Source organism: Gopherus flavomarginatus, chromosome 7, assembly GCF_025201925.1.
Source record: "Gopherus flavomarginatus isolate rGopFla2 chromosome 7, rGopFla2.mat.asm, whole genome shotgun sequence".
NCBI lineage: Eukaryota > Metazoa > Chordata > Testudines > Testudinidae > Gopherus > Gopherus flavomarginatus.
In genome coordinates this window covers 61,040,431-61,062,262 of record NC_066623.1, presented here as the reverse complement: position 1 = coordinate 61,062,262, position 21,832 = coordinate 61,040,431, and the positions used below count along the sequence as shown (strand labels likewise).

General features: G+C 50.3%; 2 protein-coding genes across 3 annotated transcripts in view; one reads left to right on the top strand and one right to left on the bottom strand.

Moving 5' to 3' along the window:
- The window catches only part of RGSL1 (regulator of G protein signaling like 1), a 36,574-nt gene extending 14,750 nt beyond the window's left edge, over positions 1-21,824 (bottom strand). Inside the window, exons 1-13 of the mRNA XM_050962286.1 lie at positions 21,647-21,824; positions 19,850-19,932; positions 15,667-15,741; positions 14,720-14,849; positions 11,798-11,902; positions 11,393-11,554; positions 8,493-9,493; positions 7,287-7,349; positions 5,508-5,739; positions 3,972-4,079; positions 3,392-3,500; positions 1,378-1,571; positions 135-252 (exon numbers count right to left, since the gene is read on the bottom strand). Of these exons, the coding sequence (XP_050818243.1) occupies positions 135-252; positions 1,378-1,571; positions 3,392-3,500; positions 3,972-4,079; positions 5,508-5,739; positions 7,287-7,349; positions 8,493-9,493; positions 11,393-11,554; positions 11,798-11,902; positions 14,720-14,849; positions 15,667-15,741; positions 19,850-19,932; positions 21,647-21,824 (2,558 nt within the window). The remainder of the gene's footprint in view (positions 1-134; positions 253-1,377; positions 1,572-3,391; positions 3,501-3,971; positions 4,080-5,507; positions 5,740-7,286; positions 7,350-8,492; positions 9,494-11,392; positions 11,555-11,797; positions 11,903-14,719; positions 14,850-15,666; positions 15,742-19,849; positions 19,933-21,646) is intronic.
- Positions 1-21,832, top strand: part of LOC127055794 (2-5A-dependent ribonuclease-like) — an 821,333-nt gene that overhangs the window by 82,933 nt on the left and 716,568 nt on the right. The window lies entirely within an intron of this gene.

Genomic DNA, 21,832 nt, shown 5'->3' with positions numbered 1-21,832 from the left:
GAGAGGCCACGGTGCAGGCAACTGAGGGAAAGGGACGCCAGACCAGATGAGAGAGAATCCCCAGACCCAGCCACAAGGAGGCACCCCAGTGGTGAGTGTACCCTGTTAAAGTGAAATGAGCCAGGACTACTCACCATTTCTCTTCCATTGCTTTCAGGACAAAGCTCTGTGCTGTGAATAGCATGGAGCTGGTGACCAGGCTGGCCTTGGGTATATCTCTGATGATGGAAGCTTGGCATTGCAGCAGTTCCTCTAGAAAAGACACACCATCTCTCTCATCTGCACCAGACATTCTATCATTGTAAGACCTCTGAGCCATCCACGAATCTCCATCCCTCACGTTCACAAGGCCCAGGACCTTCATCACAATCACTACCCCCTCAACCACATTTGCCCAATACATTTTTCCTCCTTCCTTGGCATTTTCCCCATTTATAACATCACTTTTTAACCCAAGAAGAAGTCTGCAGGCCATATAAGTACCAAGGCACCTCACACACTTTGCAAGTGACACTACTGAGCTCAAAACATCTAAAGAAGACAGTAGGCAAGAATATTTCCCTCCACTGCTAGAATCACAGGGTGAAATTCTATGCAGGAGGTCAAATTAGCTGATCATAGTGGTCTCTTCTAGAAACCTGTGTGGCAGTAAGAGCAGGAAACTAAGGAAACAGTGAGATGAAAATTAGAGTCTCTGAAGAGCAGATGCCCCCTGGTTTGGGCAGTGAGACCTGGCAAGGCCCTTTGCACTCTGCTGCAAGCTGATCTAAATCTTGCTGTAAGGTCCCTGAATTTGGCAGCACTGTGGCACAGCAAACTGGAAATGCCAAATGAGAGTCCAGACCCTTTGCCTCCACTAAAGCTCCATTGTGCTGGAGGGATACAACAGCATCTTAAGGCAGCCCTAGGCAGGGCAGCTGCCGACGCTCCCAGTGGTCCAGAATCCTTGCCGATTTGTGTACAGTTGTATCAGGGAGAGTAGCAGCTCCTCCAGAGCCCTGCTGTGTGCCCACATACTCCCCATGCTGGAATAAGTGGACAATGCACTGGCTTCCCCTCCCCTACCAATGCACCAAATAGTTGAGGTGGTACAGGGGGTTGTCCTACTTTGCTGTGGGTGTGGCCCAGCAACAAATTACTATTTCACTCCCACTCTGGAGCAATAGGGAAGTGGGGAGTGAGTTGTACCCCACAGGGGTGTCTGTGGCACACTGCATGCCCAGGCCACTCCTGGGGTGGTGAGCTTAGGCACTGCCCTTTGCACAGAGAAATCACTCTAGGCTGGGGCATCCCTTTCCCTTGTAGCCTTAGTGGGTGGCCTGGATCATGTTTGCCTTCCTGAGTAGCTCAGCTCTGTGGAGTAGGGAGTCTGCATACCAGCAGGCACTTTGTTGTGGAAGAAATTCTTGAGGATATTGTTGGTCAAAGCTCTCTGAGCTTTGGGGTTGGACTCTGTGTTGAGCTTCTCCACCGCCTGCCAGAAGAGCAGTGGGGCTTCGACGTTATGTTGTTTGAGGAATTGCCTGAAAAACTCCAGGTGGACGGGGTTGTGCAGTACTTCCATGAGATACCTGGTGGGGAGGAGGCACTGGGTGAGAAAGCAGCACCATGGCAGGGCACTTTGCCCTGATCAAGAGCTGGAGCCCTGTGCCCGCATCTCCATTGGCACGGGGAGTTTTGGTGAGAGGGTAGAAAGCTTGGGGACCTCCGTGCATGGGACCTGATGAAGGCACTGGCAGAGTACGTCTTCTCCGTAACAAGGGAAACCAAATGTGTGCCTCCTCCCCAGCTACTGATTTATTGAGAACCACAGGACTAGATGAACCCACTCATGACTCAACAGCATCAGTGGAATTTACCAGACCTGGCTGCCACCAAAGGGAGCAACTGAGCCAAATACTGACCTGGGTTACACCAGTGTAAATCCTGAAGCCAATGGAGTCATTCTGGATTTATGGCGGTGTACCAGACAGCAGAATCTGACCCAATGGCTCTGCACCTGCCATGTTTAACAGAAGATCGCAACCAGAGAACCTGTGGGAGCAGGGTCGGTGCAAGGATGTTTCGCGCCCTAGGCGAAACTTCCACCTTGCATCCTCCCCCGTCCCTGAGCCCACGCCCTGAGGTGCGCCCCCGCGGCAGCTCCCCAACTCCCCACCCTCCGCCCAGAGGCACCCCCCCTCCCCACCTCACCCTGCTCTGCCTCCAACCCGAGCACACCGTGGCTGCTTCATTTCTCCCGCCTCCCAGGCTTGCGGCACCTAAGCTGATTGGCGCTGCAAGCCTGGGAGGCAGGAGAAGTGAAGCAGCCACGGCGTGCTCGGGGAGGAGGCGGAGCAGGGGTGAGCTGAGGCGGGGAGTTCCCCTGCGTGCCGCCTCCCCCCCTTACTTGCTGCAGGCGGCCCTCCACATGCCCCCCTGCACCAGGTCCCTCTGCCTAAATACCGGCGGCGACCGAGGCAGCTAAAGATCCGGCTGCCGCGGTCACTGCCGAAGAAAATGTCGCCCCCCAAATCCTAGTGCCCTAGGCGACCGCCTAGGTCGCCTAGATGGTTGCACCGGCCCTGCGTGGGAGCAAGGCTAATTTCACTAGAGTTCAGCTGTGCACTTGAAGGCATCTGCCCTGGCTGCCTTGGAACCCACAAGTGATCAGCGACACCCAAGCCATATACTGGCCTTTGTGCTGAAGGAGAATCAGCTCAGCAGGGAATCAAACTAGGCAGGCACAAGAAATAAATAAATGAGGGGAGGAGGAAGCCCTATTAATGATGCTCAAGAGCTCCACCTGCTGGGTAACTAGGAATGATTCAGCCCTCTGGAATGAAGCGGATATTTCCTGTATGAGTAGATGAGATGTGAGATTGCAAAGGAGGGTGCGTGGGATCAGGGGCGGCTCTAGGTATTTTGCCGCTCCAAGCACGGCAGGCAGGCTGCCTTTGGCGGCTTGCCTGTGGGAGGTCTCCGGTTCCGCGGATTCGGCGGCACGCCTGTGGGAGGTCTGTCGAAGCCACAGGACCAGCGGACCTTCCACAGGCATGCCGCCGAAGGCAACCTGCCTGCCGCCCTCACAGCAACCGGCAGAGCGCCCCCCGTGGCTTGCTGTCCCCGGCATGCGCTTGGCCTGCTGGTGCCTGGAGCCGCCCCTGTGTGGGATGGGGGTGGGGTAGAGGGAGGAAGATACCGAGTTTCTTCCCCTCCTCCTCCATTCCATTGCCCAGATCCCAACTATATCAATGCCTCTGTCTGAGAGCGCTGTACTCTCTGAGGCAGATGGGACTGGTTCCACAGGAAGATGAATCAGATGGCAGGAGTTTGGGGGTTAGAAAACATGACTCCGGAGAGAGTGGAGGTGGTAAAAGGGAGGAAATCTCCATGACACATGGTGCTGTACCTGGGTCTTAGAGAGGGCTTCCTTAACATGAGGTTCTCCCTCCTCATGAGGGACAGACTTGTCTTGCTCAGGCGAACACACTTCCTCTCTTCGTATTCAAGATCGAACGCTGTTACAAAGAGAAGAGAATTGGGCCCGAGGTTACTGGCAGCCATGTCACAGCGAGCACAGACCGACTCAGCCTCCAAGTGGAGGAACCCAGAGGGCTCTGGGCAATTTCCAAACTCACCATGACGACATTCATGTCATGAGGCCAGCCCAGAAGAGCCTGTGCTGTGGGAGCTCATCACCTGAATATGGCCACGTCCCTTTGGGGTTGGCTGCAGGGTAGTGTTCCTTCTCCCTTAACTCTGGGAAAGGGTGCTGGAGTGCAGGCCTTTCTGGGGGGCGAGGACTCTCCTCTCCCCCTTCCTTCTGGAGATGATCACCTGAACCATAGGAGGGAAGTAGATGGGCCTCTCCTCAGCCTAATCCTCTCAGGGTGCCTTCCGTGCTCAGTCCTTCAAGGTTGTGTCTGCTATTCTCTGCCCATGAGTTTGTTTTAAGTCTGCCCTAGTTCTAGCCCCTCATAAGCACTCACCTAGGGAGGGAAACGTTCTGCAGAAGAGCTCATAGTCCTCACTTAACACCTCTACAGCCATTGAAGGATTTCTGAGGGTCAGCTCCTCGAACGTCATGCTCCTGTAGTCTGATGGGGCAGAGAGAAGAGGGGTTGGACTAATCACTCGTTCAGCATGTGGTTACCAGTCAGCCTTGGGAAGGTGCTTGAAGAAATAATTCATGGCGTTATAGCCACAGAAGTGCCAGTCTTCCCTTCCTCCCCCCGATTCCTTCTCCATCCTGATCCCTGGACTCTCCCACCATTGTGATGAGCAATGACCAGGCCAGGTGGTCCACAGAAACTCAGGCTTCACCAAAACTGCTTAGTAATAACACTTGGCACTTTCCAAACATTACCGACGTCTCCCAGCCTCTCTGCGAGAGGTGTATTGCTGTTCCCATTGTACAGACGGGGTTGATGAAGCACAGAGAGATTAAATGGCTTTCTTCAGTTCACACAGTGAGATAAATTAATCCAAGACGCTAAAACAGCTTTTGCCAGCTAGAACCTTGTGCATGGCTCTAGGCAGCAGAAGTCCAATGGGCAAGAGCATGTGGCACTGCCACAATCTCCCCTCTACTGAGGGCCCAAGGCAGTCCAAGATGTGGGATTTGGCCAAGGCAACTGGGCATGGGTTTCCGTGCATTCCTGCTGCAGCCTGCACCCGGTGCAATGTCCCAGGGTAGGTGCAAAGAGGCACAGTTTGCTCCTCCTGTGCCAGCGGGAGGGGATCTGACCCAGTGAGTCATTGACAAAGCTGGAATTACAACTCAGGCATCCCTGACCTCAAAGCCCTGCCCCTATTCCACACTCTCCTGGGCATATCATATGGGCTTCCACTCCATATGTACCTTCAGACACCGTATGCAATGGGAGACATGTACCGTGTGTTTTGTCAATCCATATCACTTGGTCAAATCAAAATCACCTTTTACCAGATCACCACAGTGGGTGACATCCCAGCCAAATTTCCATTGTCTGCCATCTCCCTCTGAGCTGTTCAAATAAAGGGTCACAAAACATGGCATGAGTGTATTTTTTGCCACTCTTTGTAGAGAAAGGCTGAACAAAAGGACTGTGCAAAAAAAGGTTGAACAGTTTTTGTTCAAACATTTAAGGGTTGGTTGTTTTTAAATTTGCTGTGAGGCTGAGATCAAGCATGGAAAATTTCAGCCGTAAGTATCAAAGTTTAAAGTGGCTATAAGCAACAGAGATTGTCCAAAAATTCAGAAAAAAAATGTTGCTGAAATTTTTAAGACTTTTTTGCAACATTTTAACTCTAGAAGCTGGTTGGAAGAACAGCCACCATTTGTGCAAAATAATGTCAACTATTTACATTTTTTTCCAACCAATAAGCAGCTGAAGGTCTGCTAGAGGGAAAACACTTTTTCCAGGTTACCTCTAGGGGTCGCTGTAACCCTGCCTACACTGTATATTTCAGTCTTTGTCTAGCTTGACATGAGTGCCTCCCTCTCAAGTGACTATATCTGAGCCTCCAGAAGAGACTCCTTTTACCTGTCTTGTGCACAACAGGCTCCAGTTCAACCTGAATCGATCCCCCTTTTGTGAGATCCTGAGTGGCTATGAATCTCCAGTGCTCCTCTGAGAGTGTCTCAAAGTCCCTCACTCCATACAAGGCTTGGCTCAGAGTCAGGGATTCGTTTATCCTCTTGGCCAGCAGAAGGTGTTCATCTTTTCCATAAGTCTCCTCTTTTCCCACAGGTTTCTGGACCTTGCTCCTCTGAGACTACGGCCAAAAGAGTGGAGAATTATTGCCCGGAGCCCAGATGACAGTCTCGAAATTGCTACACTAGAACAGACTGGCAGCCTCTCCACTGGCTCAAGCACCAGCTGCGTTGCACAGCTAGCCATGCTGTAAGGTGGTCACAGCCATACTGTGTTTAAACGTGAGTGGTTTGTTTAGTATAGGCAAGGCTCAGACAGTTGTTGGTGCTGGATGCTTACATTCCAGTAGCACCCAGAGGCCCCCATTGTGCTAGGTGCTGCACAAAGCAACAGTCCTTGACCCAAAATGCTTACGATCTAAATATGCAAAAGAAACAAAGAGTGGGAGAAAGGGGGTGCCTAGCTGCATCTTTGGGCATCTAAATATCTTTGTAAAACTGGCCCAAGATCAATATTTTCAGAAGTGGCCATTGCTTTGGCACCCAGCTTCAGAAAATGAAGGTCTGATTTGCAGACAGACATGCTAAGTGCCCAAGAAAAGGGCTGCTGCAAGTGCTCAGCATTTTTTAAAACCAAGACCCAGCTGTCTCAGGTTGGAACCCAAAACTGAGACACTCAAAAGGAGAGGTCAGTTTGCAAATGTTGGCCTGAGTTAGCAGCGTGGTCCATGTGGGTTCTGCAGGAATCCAGATAAACCTAGATATTTCAGCACATCTGTTTGAAAGTATGTTTTTCAGAGCCATTCTTGCCTCAAGGTGCCATTTATGGGGCTGGTATTCCATGAGATCTGGTCTCCTTGTGGAATTTCAAGCACCGGTTAAGAGCAATGCCATGGGAAGAGGAGAACTCATGTAATTTGGTTTCTTAAGGTAGTGAAAAAACATGTGAAAAACATAAACACAAGTAAAGCACAGTTAAAAATGCTAGCTGCCCCTCCCATTAATGAAGGCCTTTATTGGTTGCAGGGTCACCTGTCTGTGTGTGTAGACTTTTTTCTCTTTGTGTAATAATAGCAATACCTGTTATGAGCAAGGGAAAAGAGGTGGGTCCTTAAAGAATGTATCAGTTACTCATTGTATTTCCTACCCCTGGTTTGTGTATGTGATCGGTACCTTGTTGTGTTTCCTGCCAGAAAAGTTTTTTTATTTTTATTTTTTTTTGCTACTCTTGGGTGGTTTTTGGTCAGGCAAGTCTCCGGACTGCTCTTTCAAGACACCACCAATAGGCTGCTAAATTCCAGGAGTTAGTGGCTAAGGAATTCAGGAACACTGCTCCAAAGAGCTGAAGAGAGAGTCTTTTGCACACACCTACATGCACACACAGCAATATTCACACAAACCCTTCCCCAGGTGTGCACAGTCATTGTATGCTCAGAACATGTGGGTGTGCAGTGCACAAAGGGACACTAACATCCTCAGACACACCGGCCAGGGCCCATCCTTCCAGACCCTCATCCACATCACAGCTAGGGTGACCAGATGTCCCAACTTTATAAGGAGAGTCCCAATTTTGGGGACTTTTTTTTTTACATAGGCACCTAATACCTCCCACCCCGTCCCGATTTTTCACACTTGCCATCTGGTCACCTTAATCACAGCCTCCTCTTACCACAAAATGAAGAAATGTTTCATCATCATCAGCAAGGAAGTCATTGTAGAAGAAGCTGAGTATCTGATAAGGCAACAAGAACATGCTTTGTAAGCAAGCGCTGGCCACTTCTGCTAGCAGAGCTCTCAGCTTTCAGTTTGCCAGGGAGTGCTTTGAAAAACTAGTGTAGTGCTGGGAATAGTGCTGGATTAATACCCTCCATGGATGCATGAGTCCATTGCAGAGCCATAAAGGACAGCCCAGGTGGCCCCAGAGCCGGTTTGCTCCACACTGCCCTGTCCATATGCCTCAATGCTGGCCTGGAAGGGCCATGGCTATGGGGAAAAGGGAATTTACTCTTGGTCCTTGGCTAAAGGGCCAGCTTAAGGGTGTTTTCAGTGATGTAGACTGGGTAAAGCCCATCAAGTCATTTTGCACAGGCTACCCAATAGCGATGGTTATAATGGCAGACTACATCACACTGAGAACACCAGCCTCGATGAGAAAGGATCCCTAGCACAGCTTCCCACGCTATCCAGCCCCCTGGCTCACACATCTTTATTGGCTGGGCACACTGACTAGTGAGCTCCCCATCCACCTCTACCTGGCCCACAGAGCAAGAGCTAAGGTCTTGGAATCAGACCACATGGAAGGTCATTTTTAACTCTACCAAACAGAGAGTAACATCTGCTGCATCCTTGGGGAATTCTGATTCCTGACCAGACAGTATGCAGCATGGTGTGCTCTTGAACCTCCACTTTCCTTTCTCTGCCTTGCCTTGGAACCATCCTCATTAAGTAGACTCTAAGCTGCTTTTACAAAATCCACATTTGTGCTTGCAAATGGGTAGCTGGTCATCTAAGTACCCATTTTGCATGCCCCAGTTTCTGTTTCTGTAGGTGTAAATCAGACACGAGAGCTGGGTATGCAAGTTTTGTGAGCAAAACATAGGTGCTAAACTTTGAAAGTTTAGCCTTTCGTGTCTGGGAATAATCCCTCCTGGAGTGTCTGCTTCAGAGTTTGATTTCCTACAATGGGACCTTAGAAATCAGAAGCTCCAGGCGCTGTATTTGAACGTGTCCCATGCACATTGTAAAGGGATCATCAGGCACCAAAGTACTCAGTTTTGCAATGTTACAAATGACTTCTATTCATGCACAGCAGCACCCAACACAGAGAATGTCAATCACACTTCCTGGCATTAGCATCATGGGCAGCGTTTCCTACCTTGCAAATCTCTTCCTGTGCTTTTAATATCCAAGGAATGACCTCTCCAGAAGGCAGAAGATCTTGCAGGTTCCTGAGAGTGTTCAGCTTCAGGGGAAGGTGCTGGTCGTTGCTTTCTGTTAAATAGATCTCACATATTCTCTCACCCATCAAATGGCGCAGGAGGAAGCTGCCTCCTTTGCTAGAGCTCAGCACCATGCGCAGAAAATCCTCCAGATCGTGCCACAGATCCAAAAGATGAGTCTCCACAGCATAGTTCTTGCTCTTCAAGAACTTCCTGAAGGGGCGGCCAGCACAGCTGTCGGCATTAAGTGCCCAAGGAAGGAAATCCAAAGAAGAAGAGGATTTGATGATCTTTTTCAGGGCTAGCAGTGAAGGCAGCTGGGCAATGGGTGTAGAAGTACGTAAATCAGAGAGGCTTCTCCTTTTGCCAATCTCCTCCAGTTGAAGAGGCAACTGGGCATTAGGGCTGGGTGTTTTGAAAGAAGTGGCCTTTTCCATATCTTTAACACCCCTTTCTGGATGTTGTGCCCACACAGAAGTCTTTCCCAGGGCATCCTCTTTAGGAGGTGGTTGCTTCATGTCTGTCAGACTAGTTGCACTCCAGTCTGAGCTTGGCCGCCCCTCGGGCTGCAGCCCATGTCTCCCGTGTTTCTCTGTTTCTTTAGGTTGTTGTCCACAAGTTACAAGATCCCAGATCTGCTCCTTGGCTTTTTTACTGGAGTACGGCTCTGACGTAGCCCGGCTGTTCCTGATACTCATTGTGAGTGCTGGAGATATTGCCTTCGCCTTCGAGCACACCTGTAATAAACGCTTTTGGTATTCCCACATTAGAGGCTGGCAGGCATCCTCCTTCTCCATGTTCAGCTTGCAATGAATGAAGAAGTTAGGGAGCCAATAACTTTGGATCTTAAACAGGGCTACTTTCTGCATCTCGCTCAGGAGCTCCCTCCTGGTGCTGATGTGCTGAGGGTGCCAGCCTGAGATCTTCAACAGAGACTCTGAAAAGGGCATGGAGAATTGTAAAGAGTAAGGGTTTAATCCAGAGCCCACTGCAGTCAATGGCAGTCTTTCCACTGACTCACTAGGCTTTGGATCAGACCCTACAATAGTAGGTTCTTGAGAAGTGGAGTAAATACGGTAAGGGAGAGAAGAGTTCTACAGACTGCACACTGCTCCCCCTTCCATTATTTCTCATTGCAAGCGGCATGTACACAAAGCTATTGCAAGGATGAGTCTAATTTTAATGACTTTTTAAAACGCGGATTTTTGATTGTGGTTTATCTGTTCCATGACAAAGCAACACATGCGCTGTGGCCATTTTTGTATACATGCACAATCCCAGCATACAGCATGGCAGTCAGCGAGCAAAATAGCTCACTGCTTCCAGCCACAGGACAATGGTTTAACGCAAGGGGAAATAATAGCAACAATAATACCTTGCATTGTAGAGTGTTTTGTAATCCACAGAACACAAAGCACTTTATACAAGAAGGTAGAGGTGCATTTACTGCCCTCTTCTCCAGATAGGGTAATGCAGGCACAGGGACTAGCAGTTAAGTGACTTGGCCTAGGTCATGCAGTTACTCAGTGGCAGAGTCAGCAACAGACTGCAAACTGACTGCCTTTCAGCCCTCTGCTTGGTTCATCAGACTTCGGCTGCTCCACATACACCTTCATCCAGTAAGGGCGCAGTGGCAGGGTCATAACCTCACTAGGGCTTTCTGTGAGTTAACTTCTTAGATTAGCTTGACTACTGTACCAGTTTGATGATGGGCCGCACAAGCCCTCACCTCCGCTGAGGTGGGCTAGCTCTCTCAAAAAGATGCCAGGAGCAGTCAGTCTCCAGTTTTTCTTACTCCTGTGTTTGCCCTCTCTGCTCCACCACTTTACTTCAGCTCTGCTCTGGAACAACTTCCCTCCCTTGGGTAAGAGAATGGATTTCGTTTCCATCTCCTGTCATTTCTAGTCTCCACCACTGCTCCTCAATCCTGAGCAGGTGGAGAGATGGCCCTCTCTGGGGTGAAAGAGGGATTTGGTCCATGGGGGGTGCATGAGCCCCCTGTTTGGGGAGGCTAGTGCCTGGCCCTCCACCTTCTGTCCCACCCAACCCCCCCACCATGGTCAGAGGAGCCCACACCCCAGCCCTCTCTGAGTTCTGGCCCACCAGCCGGTCCAGGCCGCCAGCTAACCTGCCCCAGCTGCCTCAAGACCAAGGCTGCAGGCTAGGGTGACCAGACAGCAAATGTGAAAAATCAGGATGGGATAGAGGGTAATAGGAGCCTGTATATGAAAAAGACCCAAAAATCGTGACTGTCCCTATAAAATCTGGACATCTGGTCACCCTACTGCAGGCCGGCCAGCCCCTGCTGCCCTGGCCAGCCCGAGTCCTGGGATGCTGGCCCACCTGTCCCAGCCGCTCTGAGTCCCAACCCACCAGCCCGCCTATCCTAGCCCCAGTGCCTGCTGGCTTTGGGGGAGAGGCTGAGCAAGAGTGGGAAAAGGAGCAGTGTGGGCAAGGTCATGAGGGAAGAGTGGGATGGGGAGGGGGCCTCAGGGTGGAGCATGGGCAGGGCCACACCTGGCTGTTTGGGGATGCTTAGCCTCCCCTAGCCTATGATACCAGCCGTCCATGATTTGGTCACATTGTTTATTGAGTGCTGTTCTCTCTGGAACTATGAGATCTCTGACCAAGTGATACTGATGTCCATTCTGCAAGGTGGAGCTGCCTGAACTGACTCCATGTTCATCAACCCCCTAGTGGTAAATACAACCCCATGTTTCTATCCCCAGATCCTCAAGCCAGCCTTGGGGTGCTGAACATAACCAGAAAGTGCACAGATGCACTGAAGTCTTGCTGCTCCTGGAAGTTCAGATTCCCAGCCTCAAATTCTCCTTACCAATGCTCATGCTGCAGAGGGTGACCACTGTGGAGCCCTCCTGCAAATAAGTGGCCCTCAGCACTTGGAGCAGAGACAGGTAGAGATCTCGCTGGGCAATATCTGACTCATCAATCTCCAAGAGCCTTTCTGCAGCAAGCCAGAATTTTGTCAGCTCTTCCCCTGTGGGTCAGACATACAGCGCAATGGTTAAGGGCAGGGAAAGAATGAGAAAGTGGGGAGAGTGAGTAGGAGAGACATTCCCTGAAAGCATTGCTGATGAGACAGGCAGGTGCTATTCTAAAGTTCTATACATGGTTTAAAGTTACATATCCCAATGTCCAGATGCAGGGATTGCCACTCTGCACAAACTTATGGATACATAGGGAAATAAGGGGCAGTATGAAGGAAGCTCTCTGTGGTCACCTGCCATTCCTTGGATGAAAGAACGAAAGCGCCACATTCCCCTGCTACCGCTAATGCACTTTTCGAGCAGCCATTGATCTGCACTCTTCCATTTCAGCATCTGTGCTGCAAGAGAAAGTGAAAGACATCACATCAGAATGTACTCGAGCATGTGCATGTGCAAACACATCCCTATGGAAATTTCAGTAGACCCCTCTAGAATCCTTCAATTGATCTCTGTTAGTTTCTGCTGGAGGACCAGCAGTGCCAGGAGACAGCAGGCCAATGGACCTTGGCTGTTCCAAAACCTAGTTGCCAGCTGGAATAAATAAGAGCCAGTTGCAAATGCTGAGCTGGAATTCCCACTAGTGATACCCAATACATGAACGTATGGACATGTAAAACCACACACATGCCCTCCGGACCCTGACATCCACTTCCCTGAGTTAGCCCTCCCCCTCCCATTTCCATTTTTTATCTCAACTGGGGCTTCCCCTCAAATCTTCCTGGTGTCTAACATTAAACCTAGGTTGCAAAAAGAAGCCTGAGATGCAGAGGAAAGCTCAAACTGGTGTGAACTTTGCTCCTGTTGACTTTATAATACAAGATGAACATGGCTCAGCTATCTTTGCAGCTCTTCTGATAATGACATTATGACTCTGAGCTTTTGTTGACCCACATGGACCAAATTAATCCAGGGTGTAACTCAAGTTTATCCAGGATGTCTGGACCTTGCGCTGCTATAGCCACCCAGGGATTAATAGGCAGAGCAGCTACTTCCCCACCTGCAGGGAATTATGTGACTAGCAACAATTGGGCTAAAAGGCTGGAGCTCAGACAGCGAGTGATTGCTGCCCAGGAACCTGGGGAGGACTGCACCAGCTGCAGACTGGGAGGAAGCCGTGCAAGGAGCCAGAGCCGCCAAGGACAAAATGCTGGAACGAGCTCCTCTGAGAGGGGCCTGGAGGTCAATGAAGGTAGGAAGTGGCCTAGGGAAGCGCATCTTACCTGCTTAGTACAGGGTTCCTGGGTTGGAACCCAGAGGAGAGGGAGGCCCTGGGTTCCCCTCCCTGCCTCCAAGGAAGGGGATATGAAAGCCTGCCTGATGCAAGGGAACAAGTACTAGTGATTCCAGTATGGGGCTGAAGACGTGGCATAAGGTCATTGTACTGTTTGTTTGTTAGGGTCTCTATTACCCCAGAAGGGGTTGGATGACAAACCATGTGGCTGGAGGGCTTAGTTATGAGAATGGGCAAACCACTACAGGCTCCGAGTGGCCACCAACAAGGGCCACCAGAGTCCAAGAGGCTGCTACACTATGCCCAGTCATTAGACCTGTACTGGCTGGTGGGTGACCTTTCTACACCCAATGACTGCATTAAATATTAACTTCCCTGGAGTTACACCAGATGAATCTGGCCCTATGTGTTTGTGCCCCATGATGCACCAAGAGCATCCCATCTGCCCTTCTCCCATTTGTCTTCACTTTCAACAGCTTTGCATTTCCCTGGTAAATGGGCTGTTGTCCTCATGTTTTGGGGTAAACGCTATGGCCCAGATTCAGACCTGGTGTAACTATGACACAGACTGGCTGAGTCACAGGCCAGGACACTATTTTATAAGCACAAGACACAGCAGGCAAGCAAATAGCCCTGATTAGGCCTTATTGATGGGTTATTGCCTGACCCACCAAGCCTACTATACATCACTGGAACAGTGGGACTCCCAGTGGCATATAACACTGGTTTCTATCTAGGATCATTCACAGGATATCATTTTTAAATGATTGCTGCTCCTTCAGATGAGGAAAAAAACCCGGTCATCTCAGGACATTTATAAAACAGGATTTCATCATCTCAGGCATTAGGGGACAGTCCACCTCTGGGTGCAATTCCCATCAAGATTTTAGGGTGAAATTGACTGGCTGGTGGCTTTAATGGGAGTGTGCAAGTTAAACTTGGGTACAAGTGGTAAATGGTTTTAAATGCCAAAAAAAGGTGTAAGTGGTGAAGTAGGGCAACTTGCAGCAATTTAACACTCAGTTGTGGGCGTGCAAAAGGAATGTAACTTATGGAGATGGGGAAAGGTGGACAGGAACAGAAAAACCAGCTATAGCAAGTCCCTTTACTTTGGTCTGCGCTCTTCTGATATTTGCTTTTACTACTCCAAGTTTCAGGGTATAATTTTCTGCACCCCTTCTGCATGCTCAGTGTCAGAGTCCCCTTTGTGTAACCACAGTTTATAGACCAAAATAGTCTCCTCAGCACAGTGTGACCTTGCATGCATTGTAGGTGTGGGGCCACGCTGGTGGAGGTGGAGTACCTGCACATAAAAAATCAGGATTGCACCACTGCTCATGCCCATAGTAGCTGAGTGACTCCTAGAGGAACTACCAGCAAATTCTCTCTCTCTCCAATATCTGCTTATAGAGGGGAGCTTGAAAAGTTAAAGGAATATGATCTTTTTATGTGTGAACTGAGCACATTTGACCTGGAATCACTGAGGCAGAATAGAATCCTTGGGTGTTTGACTTCCTGCATAACGCAGGCCATAGAATTTCACCCAGTGATTCCTGCATCCTACCCGCCATGTCTGGTTGAGCCAGAGCCTCTTTTAGAAAGACATCCAGTCTTGATTAAAGAGCCCAAGACTGAGAAGTCACTGGGTTCCAACGTAAGTTGCTACAATAAACAATGCCCCTTTTGAGCCCTTTCCCACAGTTTACAAGTATTTTCCCCCTACACAAATGAAACATTTACAAAAAACGCAACCATTTTATAAGCACAATGACCTAGCCCAGAGTGCGTCTCCCACTCTTCAAACCTCAGTCAGCACGCAACAGAGGTGAGCGCCTTAACTGAACAGAGCCAGGGTACAGCACTGCTGATGTGTGAAATCCTGCCCTACATTCAAATGTTTGTGCTTAAGGTCACCTTTGCTCACCTGCCTCCTTGGATCTAATGAAACTGAGAAGCTCCTGACAGAGAATGTAATGAAAACACAAGTTGGTTTTACAGAAGTGCGGCAGCCGGTACTTTTCCATCCAGGTCAATAAGCCTTTGTATTTTGGCACCTGTATTCCCCCCCACAAAGACTGATTAGATTGTGAGGAATGATCTATTCCTGGTGTAACTCCATTGACTTCATCAAATGAGAACCCATTAGGGCTACGGGCCTGTAAGACTCCCAGGGCTCAACGCCTGCTAGGACTTGTTTTTCATGACCTTTTCAGGGTAATGAACGTTTGGGGGGACTTAAACCCCATTGATCCCAATGGGGTTACACCTAGGGAGACAAGGATTTGCTTCCTGTCCATGAAGCCAATGGAAGGAAGAGGTGGTGATGATGCAGCTGGAGCACTGGGGAAGCAGGCTCCCCAGTAAGAACAGCAGGGATCAATAGTGTCAAAACACAGGTGAATCCTGCTTGTAGCAGTGGAGAGGAGAGACCCTGCAAGAGGTGGCTTAGAGTGAAGGCTCCTGGTTTTGCAAAGACAGCCCTATCCTGTTTAAGGATGGAACGTTCTGCTCCACACTGTTCTATCGAATTCAACAAAGCTTCTGCACATGGGGCTTGATCCAAAGGGAGTCTTCCCATTGACTTCAATGGAATTTGGATCAAGCCCTACAGAACTTCCCCAGGATCAGGGTCCTGATCACTTGTGCTCCTGATTGTACCCAGGGTACATAAAGAACATGATTCCCCATGTTAAAATAAATCTATTAACGGAATAAACATGAGGAGGGGACAAGAGGGAAGGAGAGTCACCCTTGGGAATCTTAAACCCTACTTGTTCGGCCCACTCTTGTTGTCCCTCCCTCCCCACCCTCTCCCTTTCAGTAGAGAAGGTGTCAGCCCTCCACTGCATGCTAAGAAGGTTACTGCCTCACCAGGTAACACGGTAACTCTGGCCACAGGAACCACTGGCAAATGTTGGCCATGTAAATAGGTGTCTGGCCAAAGACCTGTGAAGAAAGAATAGGACAGAAGTGAGAGAGATTGGGGTGTGGGGGAAGGGCTGATTAGTGGAGACTAACTCCTCCTGGAAAACCCATCTTTCCCATAGACAATCACCACCACTTATTCTTCCAAGTCATGCAGAGTTCTTCCAACCTTTCCTGGTAAGCAGAGACACTCCGCCGATACAATTATTAGTAATAAATGAACAAACTGTTTAAAACTAAGTGACCCTACCGCTCCCTATAGTCACGGTTCTCAGTCTGGGATGTATTTGGATTACAGCAGGGCCTAGGTACCCTAGTGTATTACTGTTGTATGTTCAGTGAGTAAAGGGAAGCCTCTCCCCTACAGGGCTTAATCTAAACAGACAAAGAGTGGGAGAAAGGAATGATTGCTCCAGAGTCCTGAGCAGGGGCCTGGCCTCAACTCACAGCTCCAGCTGTGGCTAGGAGCCTCGGCGCCTTTAAATCACCCCCAGAGCTACCAGTTGCAGAGGCCGATGGGAGCCCTGGGGCTAAGGGGTGATTTAAAGGGCCCGGGGCTCTGGCCGCTGCTACCTCAGCGGAGCTCCAGGCCCTTTAAATCGCCGACGGAGCCCAGCCACTGCTACCCCAGGGCTCCAGCAGCCAGGCTCAGGTGGTGTTTTAAAGGGCCCAGGCTCCTTGCAATGCAGGAGCCCTGAGCCCTTTAACTCGCCACCTGAGCCTGGCTGCTGGAGCACCGGGGCTCAGCAGGCGATTTAAAAGGCCCAGGGCTCCAGCCACTGCAGGGAGCCTCGGGCCCTTTAAAGTGCTAGCCTGGGAAAGCTGGTCTGGTCTGGCACAGCGTACTGGCTCTTGCTGGTAGGCTGCACTGGACCATACCGGCTTACTTTCACCTCTGGATTGCTCCCACTTCACAGATTAAATGACTTACCCAGGGCCGGTGCAACCATTAGGCAAACTAGGCGGCTGCCTAGGGAGCCAAAATTTGAGGGCGCCAAAAAGCAGTGCCCAAAATGTCTAGGATGCTCACCCGGCACAGCGGCTTTGATCAGCTCCGGCCAGCCGGGAAGTGATGTCATTCCCTCTCCGGCCGCCGCTGCTCCCTGCTGCTCTGGCTTTTCTCCAGGGCCCAGCCCCTGCTCAGCCCCACCCTGCCCCCAGGGTCGTGCCTGCATTCGCTGGTGGGGGAAAGTGCAAAGACACGGCCTCAGCCACACTGCCGGGGAGTACTGGGGGGTGGTTCCCCCTGCCCTCAAAGCCAGACCCGCCCCCCCTAGAGGCCTGCTCCTCCCAAGGAAGTATGGGGCACCCCCCCAATTACCCTTCCTGCAGAGGCTGGGGGCACCACGCTCCCCCGTGTGGGGGGTGGGCTGTGTAGGGCCCCAGAATATCTAGAGACGGCCCTGGTACCCGTCACCCTGCCCACAACCAGCCCCCGCTGCACCCCCTGCCTGCAGCCAGCCAGCCCCACGCCCCCTGCCCTGTCTCCAGCCAGCCCCTGCCCCACACCCCCTGCCCTGCCTGCAGTCAGCCCTGCACCTGTATCTCTAGCCAACCCTTGCCACACACCCTTGCCCTGTCTCCGGCCATCCCCACACCCCCTGTCTCCAGCCATCATCACAACCCCTGCCCGCAGCCAGCCCCTGCTGCACCCCCTGTCTCCAGCCAGCCCCTGCCCCACGCCCTCTGCCCTGCCTCCAGCCAGACCCACACCCCTGTCTCCAGCCAATGCCTGCCACACCCCCCGCCTGCCCGTAGCCAGCCCCGCACCCCCTATCTCCAGCCAACCCTTGCCACACACCCCTGCCCTGTCTCCAGCCATCCCCACACCTGCTGCCCACAGCCAGCCCCTGAGGCACCCCCTGTCTCTAGCCAGCCCCTGCCCCACACCCCCTGCCCTGCCTCCAGCCAGCCCCACAGCCCCTGTCTCCAGCCAACCTCTGCTGCAACCCCGCCCTGCCCGCAGCCAGCCTCTGCTGCACCCCCTGTCTCCAGCCAACCCCATACCCCCTGCCCTGCCCGCAGCCAGCCCCACACCCCCATCTCCAGCCAACCCCTGCCGCACCCCAATGCCCTGCCTGCAGCCAGCCCTGCACCCCCTGTCTCCAGCCAGCCTCTGCTGCACACTCTCCCCTGCCCTGCCTCCAGCCCTGGACCACCGTCTCCAGCCAACCCCTGCCACACCCCCTTCCCTGCCTCCAGCCAACCCCTGCCGCACCCCCCTGCCCGAAGCCAGCCAGCCCCACACCATGTCAGGTTATTCATTTATTTTCATTAAATATGTAGACTAAATAATGAAATTAATACATTTTCAAACTGAATGTGTATTAATTCTAATGAACAATGCCATATTATGCAGTATTCATTTTTGAAAGTTTATAATTGATGGTCTAGGGGGTGCAAGTTTCACCTAGGGTGCAAAGTATCCTTTCACCGGCCCTAGACTTACTGGCACTTAAGGTCACCCAGGGAGTGTGTGGTAGAGCTGGGATTGAACCCAGCCTTTCTGAGGCTTAACTCACAAGCTCATTCCTTCTCTTCCATGAGCTCTGTCCTATTAGGCCCAAAAGTAGCCATTTTAGGAGCAAGCTCTGGAGAAGTTGGAAAGGCAGAAGGGATTCCTAATTCCCACAAGAGCCAACAAACATAGCTGGAGACCAGACCAATTCACGTATGTGTTAGTGTTGTTCAAAATAGGTATTAATCTTAATAATAATAGAAGATATACCTACCTCCTAGAACTGGAAGGGATGGTCATTGAGTCCAGCCCCCTGCCTTCACTAGCAGGACCAAGTACTGAGTTTTGCTCTAGATCCTTAAGTGGTCCCCTTGAGGATTGAGCTCACAACTGTGGGTTTAGCAGGCCAATGCTCAAACCACTGAGCTATCCCTGTCCCCCTCCACTTATAAGTATGTATGTAGTGTTTAGACTCTGCAGGATGTTTGTAAGTCTGCATGCATTAATTGCATTTGTAATGGCTGTATTCTATGCTGTAAGGAAATAGGAAAGCTTTGCTTTATGGCTTTGAAAATATTTGCTCTAAACTTGTGAGCTCATATGAAAATAGTGTTTCTCCCTCACCTTCCACTGCTTGTCCAGAAGGACTATAAAAATCAGATGAGCCATCAAGGAATATCACAATACAAAGGATTGGTGAATGGCCCTAGTGCACCTGGGAAATGCTACGCGCAAGGCCCATCCTAGGAACTTGGAGGCTGAATGAAGGAAATAAAAAAACAAAGTCACAGGAAAACTTGTCATTTCCTTCCTATTTGAATTCTCACTGGGCCAGAGACTCCAAACTGAGGCAGAGAGCCCAAGGGGTCATTCCTTGGTTCCACCCTGCAAGACATCTTGAATTGACAAACTACCACATCTCTGTCATCTTTAGGATTTAGACTGCAACTCATTAGTGAGTATATTTTTGCTTGCTTTAACCCTTAAATAACTTGCTTGTTTTGTTTTTTTTCCTTGTTAATCAACCTTGAAGTTAGTTTATTACAGGATTGGCTACAGGCATTATCTTTGGTGTGAGATCTAAAACAGATTGATCTGGGGTAAGTGACTGGTCTCTTGGGACTGTTTGTGATTTTTGTGACCATTTATCATTAAGTCCAACTTGTTTGAGTGGCAGGATAGACTGGAGAGTCTAAGGAGACTATCTGTGACTCCATGGTAAGTCTGTTATAGTGATCCAGGAGTTCACATTTATTACTGGCTTGGTGAAATCTACTTGTAGAACACACCACTGGTTTTGGGGCATCTGCCCTGTTTTTGACAGTCTGCCCTGAGGTCAGCAATCCCTGTTGTGAGCCACTCCATACAGCGCGACACAGGTACGACGTGCAAAAATAAGGTGTTGTTCCCTCTGTGCTGCCCAAAGTCCTGCTTGGATAACTACTTTCTGCCTATCTAACACCCCCTCTCCTGGACTTAGCTTGCAAATGCTGACAAAATTACATCCAAAGATGCATGCCCATGGAGCAGGTGTAGGGATAGCTACCAGAGAAGTACTGGCCTGAAATTCACAGGGTTCCCTAAGACCTGCAGACTCACCAGGGGTGTGGGTGGGTGGCAGGGGGTAGAATCCAGAAAGAGAATGAGTTAAACTGTAAGATGGAAACTTACTGGGAGATTCAGGAATGTGTTGAAAAAATCTACAAAGACTTCATCTTCCAGCAGAACCACCAGCTCCGTGGAGGCTATCGTTGCTAAGGTGGGAGAAGAAAAACAGTTACCCAGGTTTTGTAACAGAGAGGGAGCGAAACTGAACCAAAAATGAATTTTAAAATGCTAGGGTAGCCCACTGGGAGTGCTATAGGGCCCACCTGTGCTAATTACAGGAGATATGGATGTGTTATAGCCCCAATTTGCAAGCTGACCCACAAGCTGCAACTCACACCTTTTGCTCTGGAAGTTCCTAGTTCAATCCCTGGTAGTTCTCATACTAGGAAAGACAATTGTTTAAAACTGTTCTTAAATAATTCCTTCTTAAACCCAGTTTAAGAAACACAAAAGGAGGAGACCGTTTAATAGATTGGGTTCCTGTAACACTGAAAACTCTGAGAACACTTCCACAGAGAGGCTTGGGAAGGGTAAACAAGTTCTCTCACAGTACAATGTGGAACAATTCCTACAGCAGGTCAAGTTAGTGAGGTGTTTAGAATCCTGGGATATGCCCCAAAAGTATCATCGTGCCTGACCTGGGTTGCTGCAGTGCCAGTGTGGACACAGCTGTGACTCTAAGCACCCCATGTTCATACATTACTGCAAAGATGTTTGTACAAAATATGCTGTAATAACCTTAGTCCCAGATCTGGACCTTAGCGTCCAAAATATGGGGGTTAGCATGAAAACCTCCAAGCTTAGCCACCAGCCTGGACCTGGTACCTGCTGCCACCACCCAAAAAATTAGAGTGCTTTGGGGCACTCTGGTCCCTCTGAAAAACCTTCCCTGGGGACCCCAAGACCCAAATCCCTTGAGTCTCACAACAAAGGGAAATAATCCTTTTTCCCTTCCCCCCTCCAGGTGCTCCTGGAGAGATACACAGACACCAGCTCTGTGAATCCAAACAGAGTGAATCTCCCTCTCTGTTCCCAATCCTGGAAACAAAAAGTACTTTCCTATTCCCCCAGAGGGAATGCAACATTAGGCTAGCAATCCAACACACAGATCTCCCCGATTCCTTCCTCCCACCAATTCCCTGGTGAGTACAGACTCAATTTCCCTGAAGTAAAGAAAAACTCCAACAGGTCTTAAAAGAAAGCTTTATATAAAAAGAAAGAAAAATAAGTACAAATGTTCTCTCTGTATTAGATGATACAACACAGGGTCAATTGCTTAAAAGAATATTGAATAAACAGCCTTATTCCAAAAGAATACAAATCAAAGCACTCCAGCACTTATATTCATGCAAATACCAAAGAAAAGAAACCATATAACTTACTATCTGATCTCTTTGTCCTTACACTTGGAAACAGAAGACTAGAAAGTAGAACTACTTCTCCAAAGCTCAGAGAAAGCAGGCAGCCAGAAAACAAAAGACAAAAGACCTCAGACACAAAATTCCCTCCACCCCAAAGTTGAAAAAATCCGGTTTCCTGATTGGTCCTCTGGTCAGGTGCTTCAGGTGAAAGAGACATTAACCCTTAGCTATCTGTTTATGACACGCCCCCCAAATTGCAGACAGTGGGGAAGCTCACTGGCGGCGATTTCCTTCTAGAACTTGAAAATAAACAGATTAATACAACACATACACCTTTACATATACTACTAAGTATATAACTCTGGATCCCCCCTGGCTGGCTGGTGCGCGCCCCGGGACCCCGGCGGTGCCACCCACAGCCTCCGCAGGCAGAGCACGAGCGGCTGGCGCAGCCCGCCCGGGAAGTGGCCTGGCTTTGCCCCCCCTCGCCCAGCGGCACGGGGGGTTTCTCGGCGGCGAGCAGCGGGGCCGGATCGTGCGGAGCGCGCCGGAGAGCGGCGGTGCCTGGGGTGCCCCTCCGCGGCCGGGGGCTGGAGCCCGCAGACCCCCGTGGGAAGCAGGGAGGGGCCGGCGCGCAGGATGCCCAGGAGCGGCCGCTGCCCCGCGCCCCCCGCCATGTGCGTCG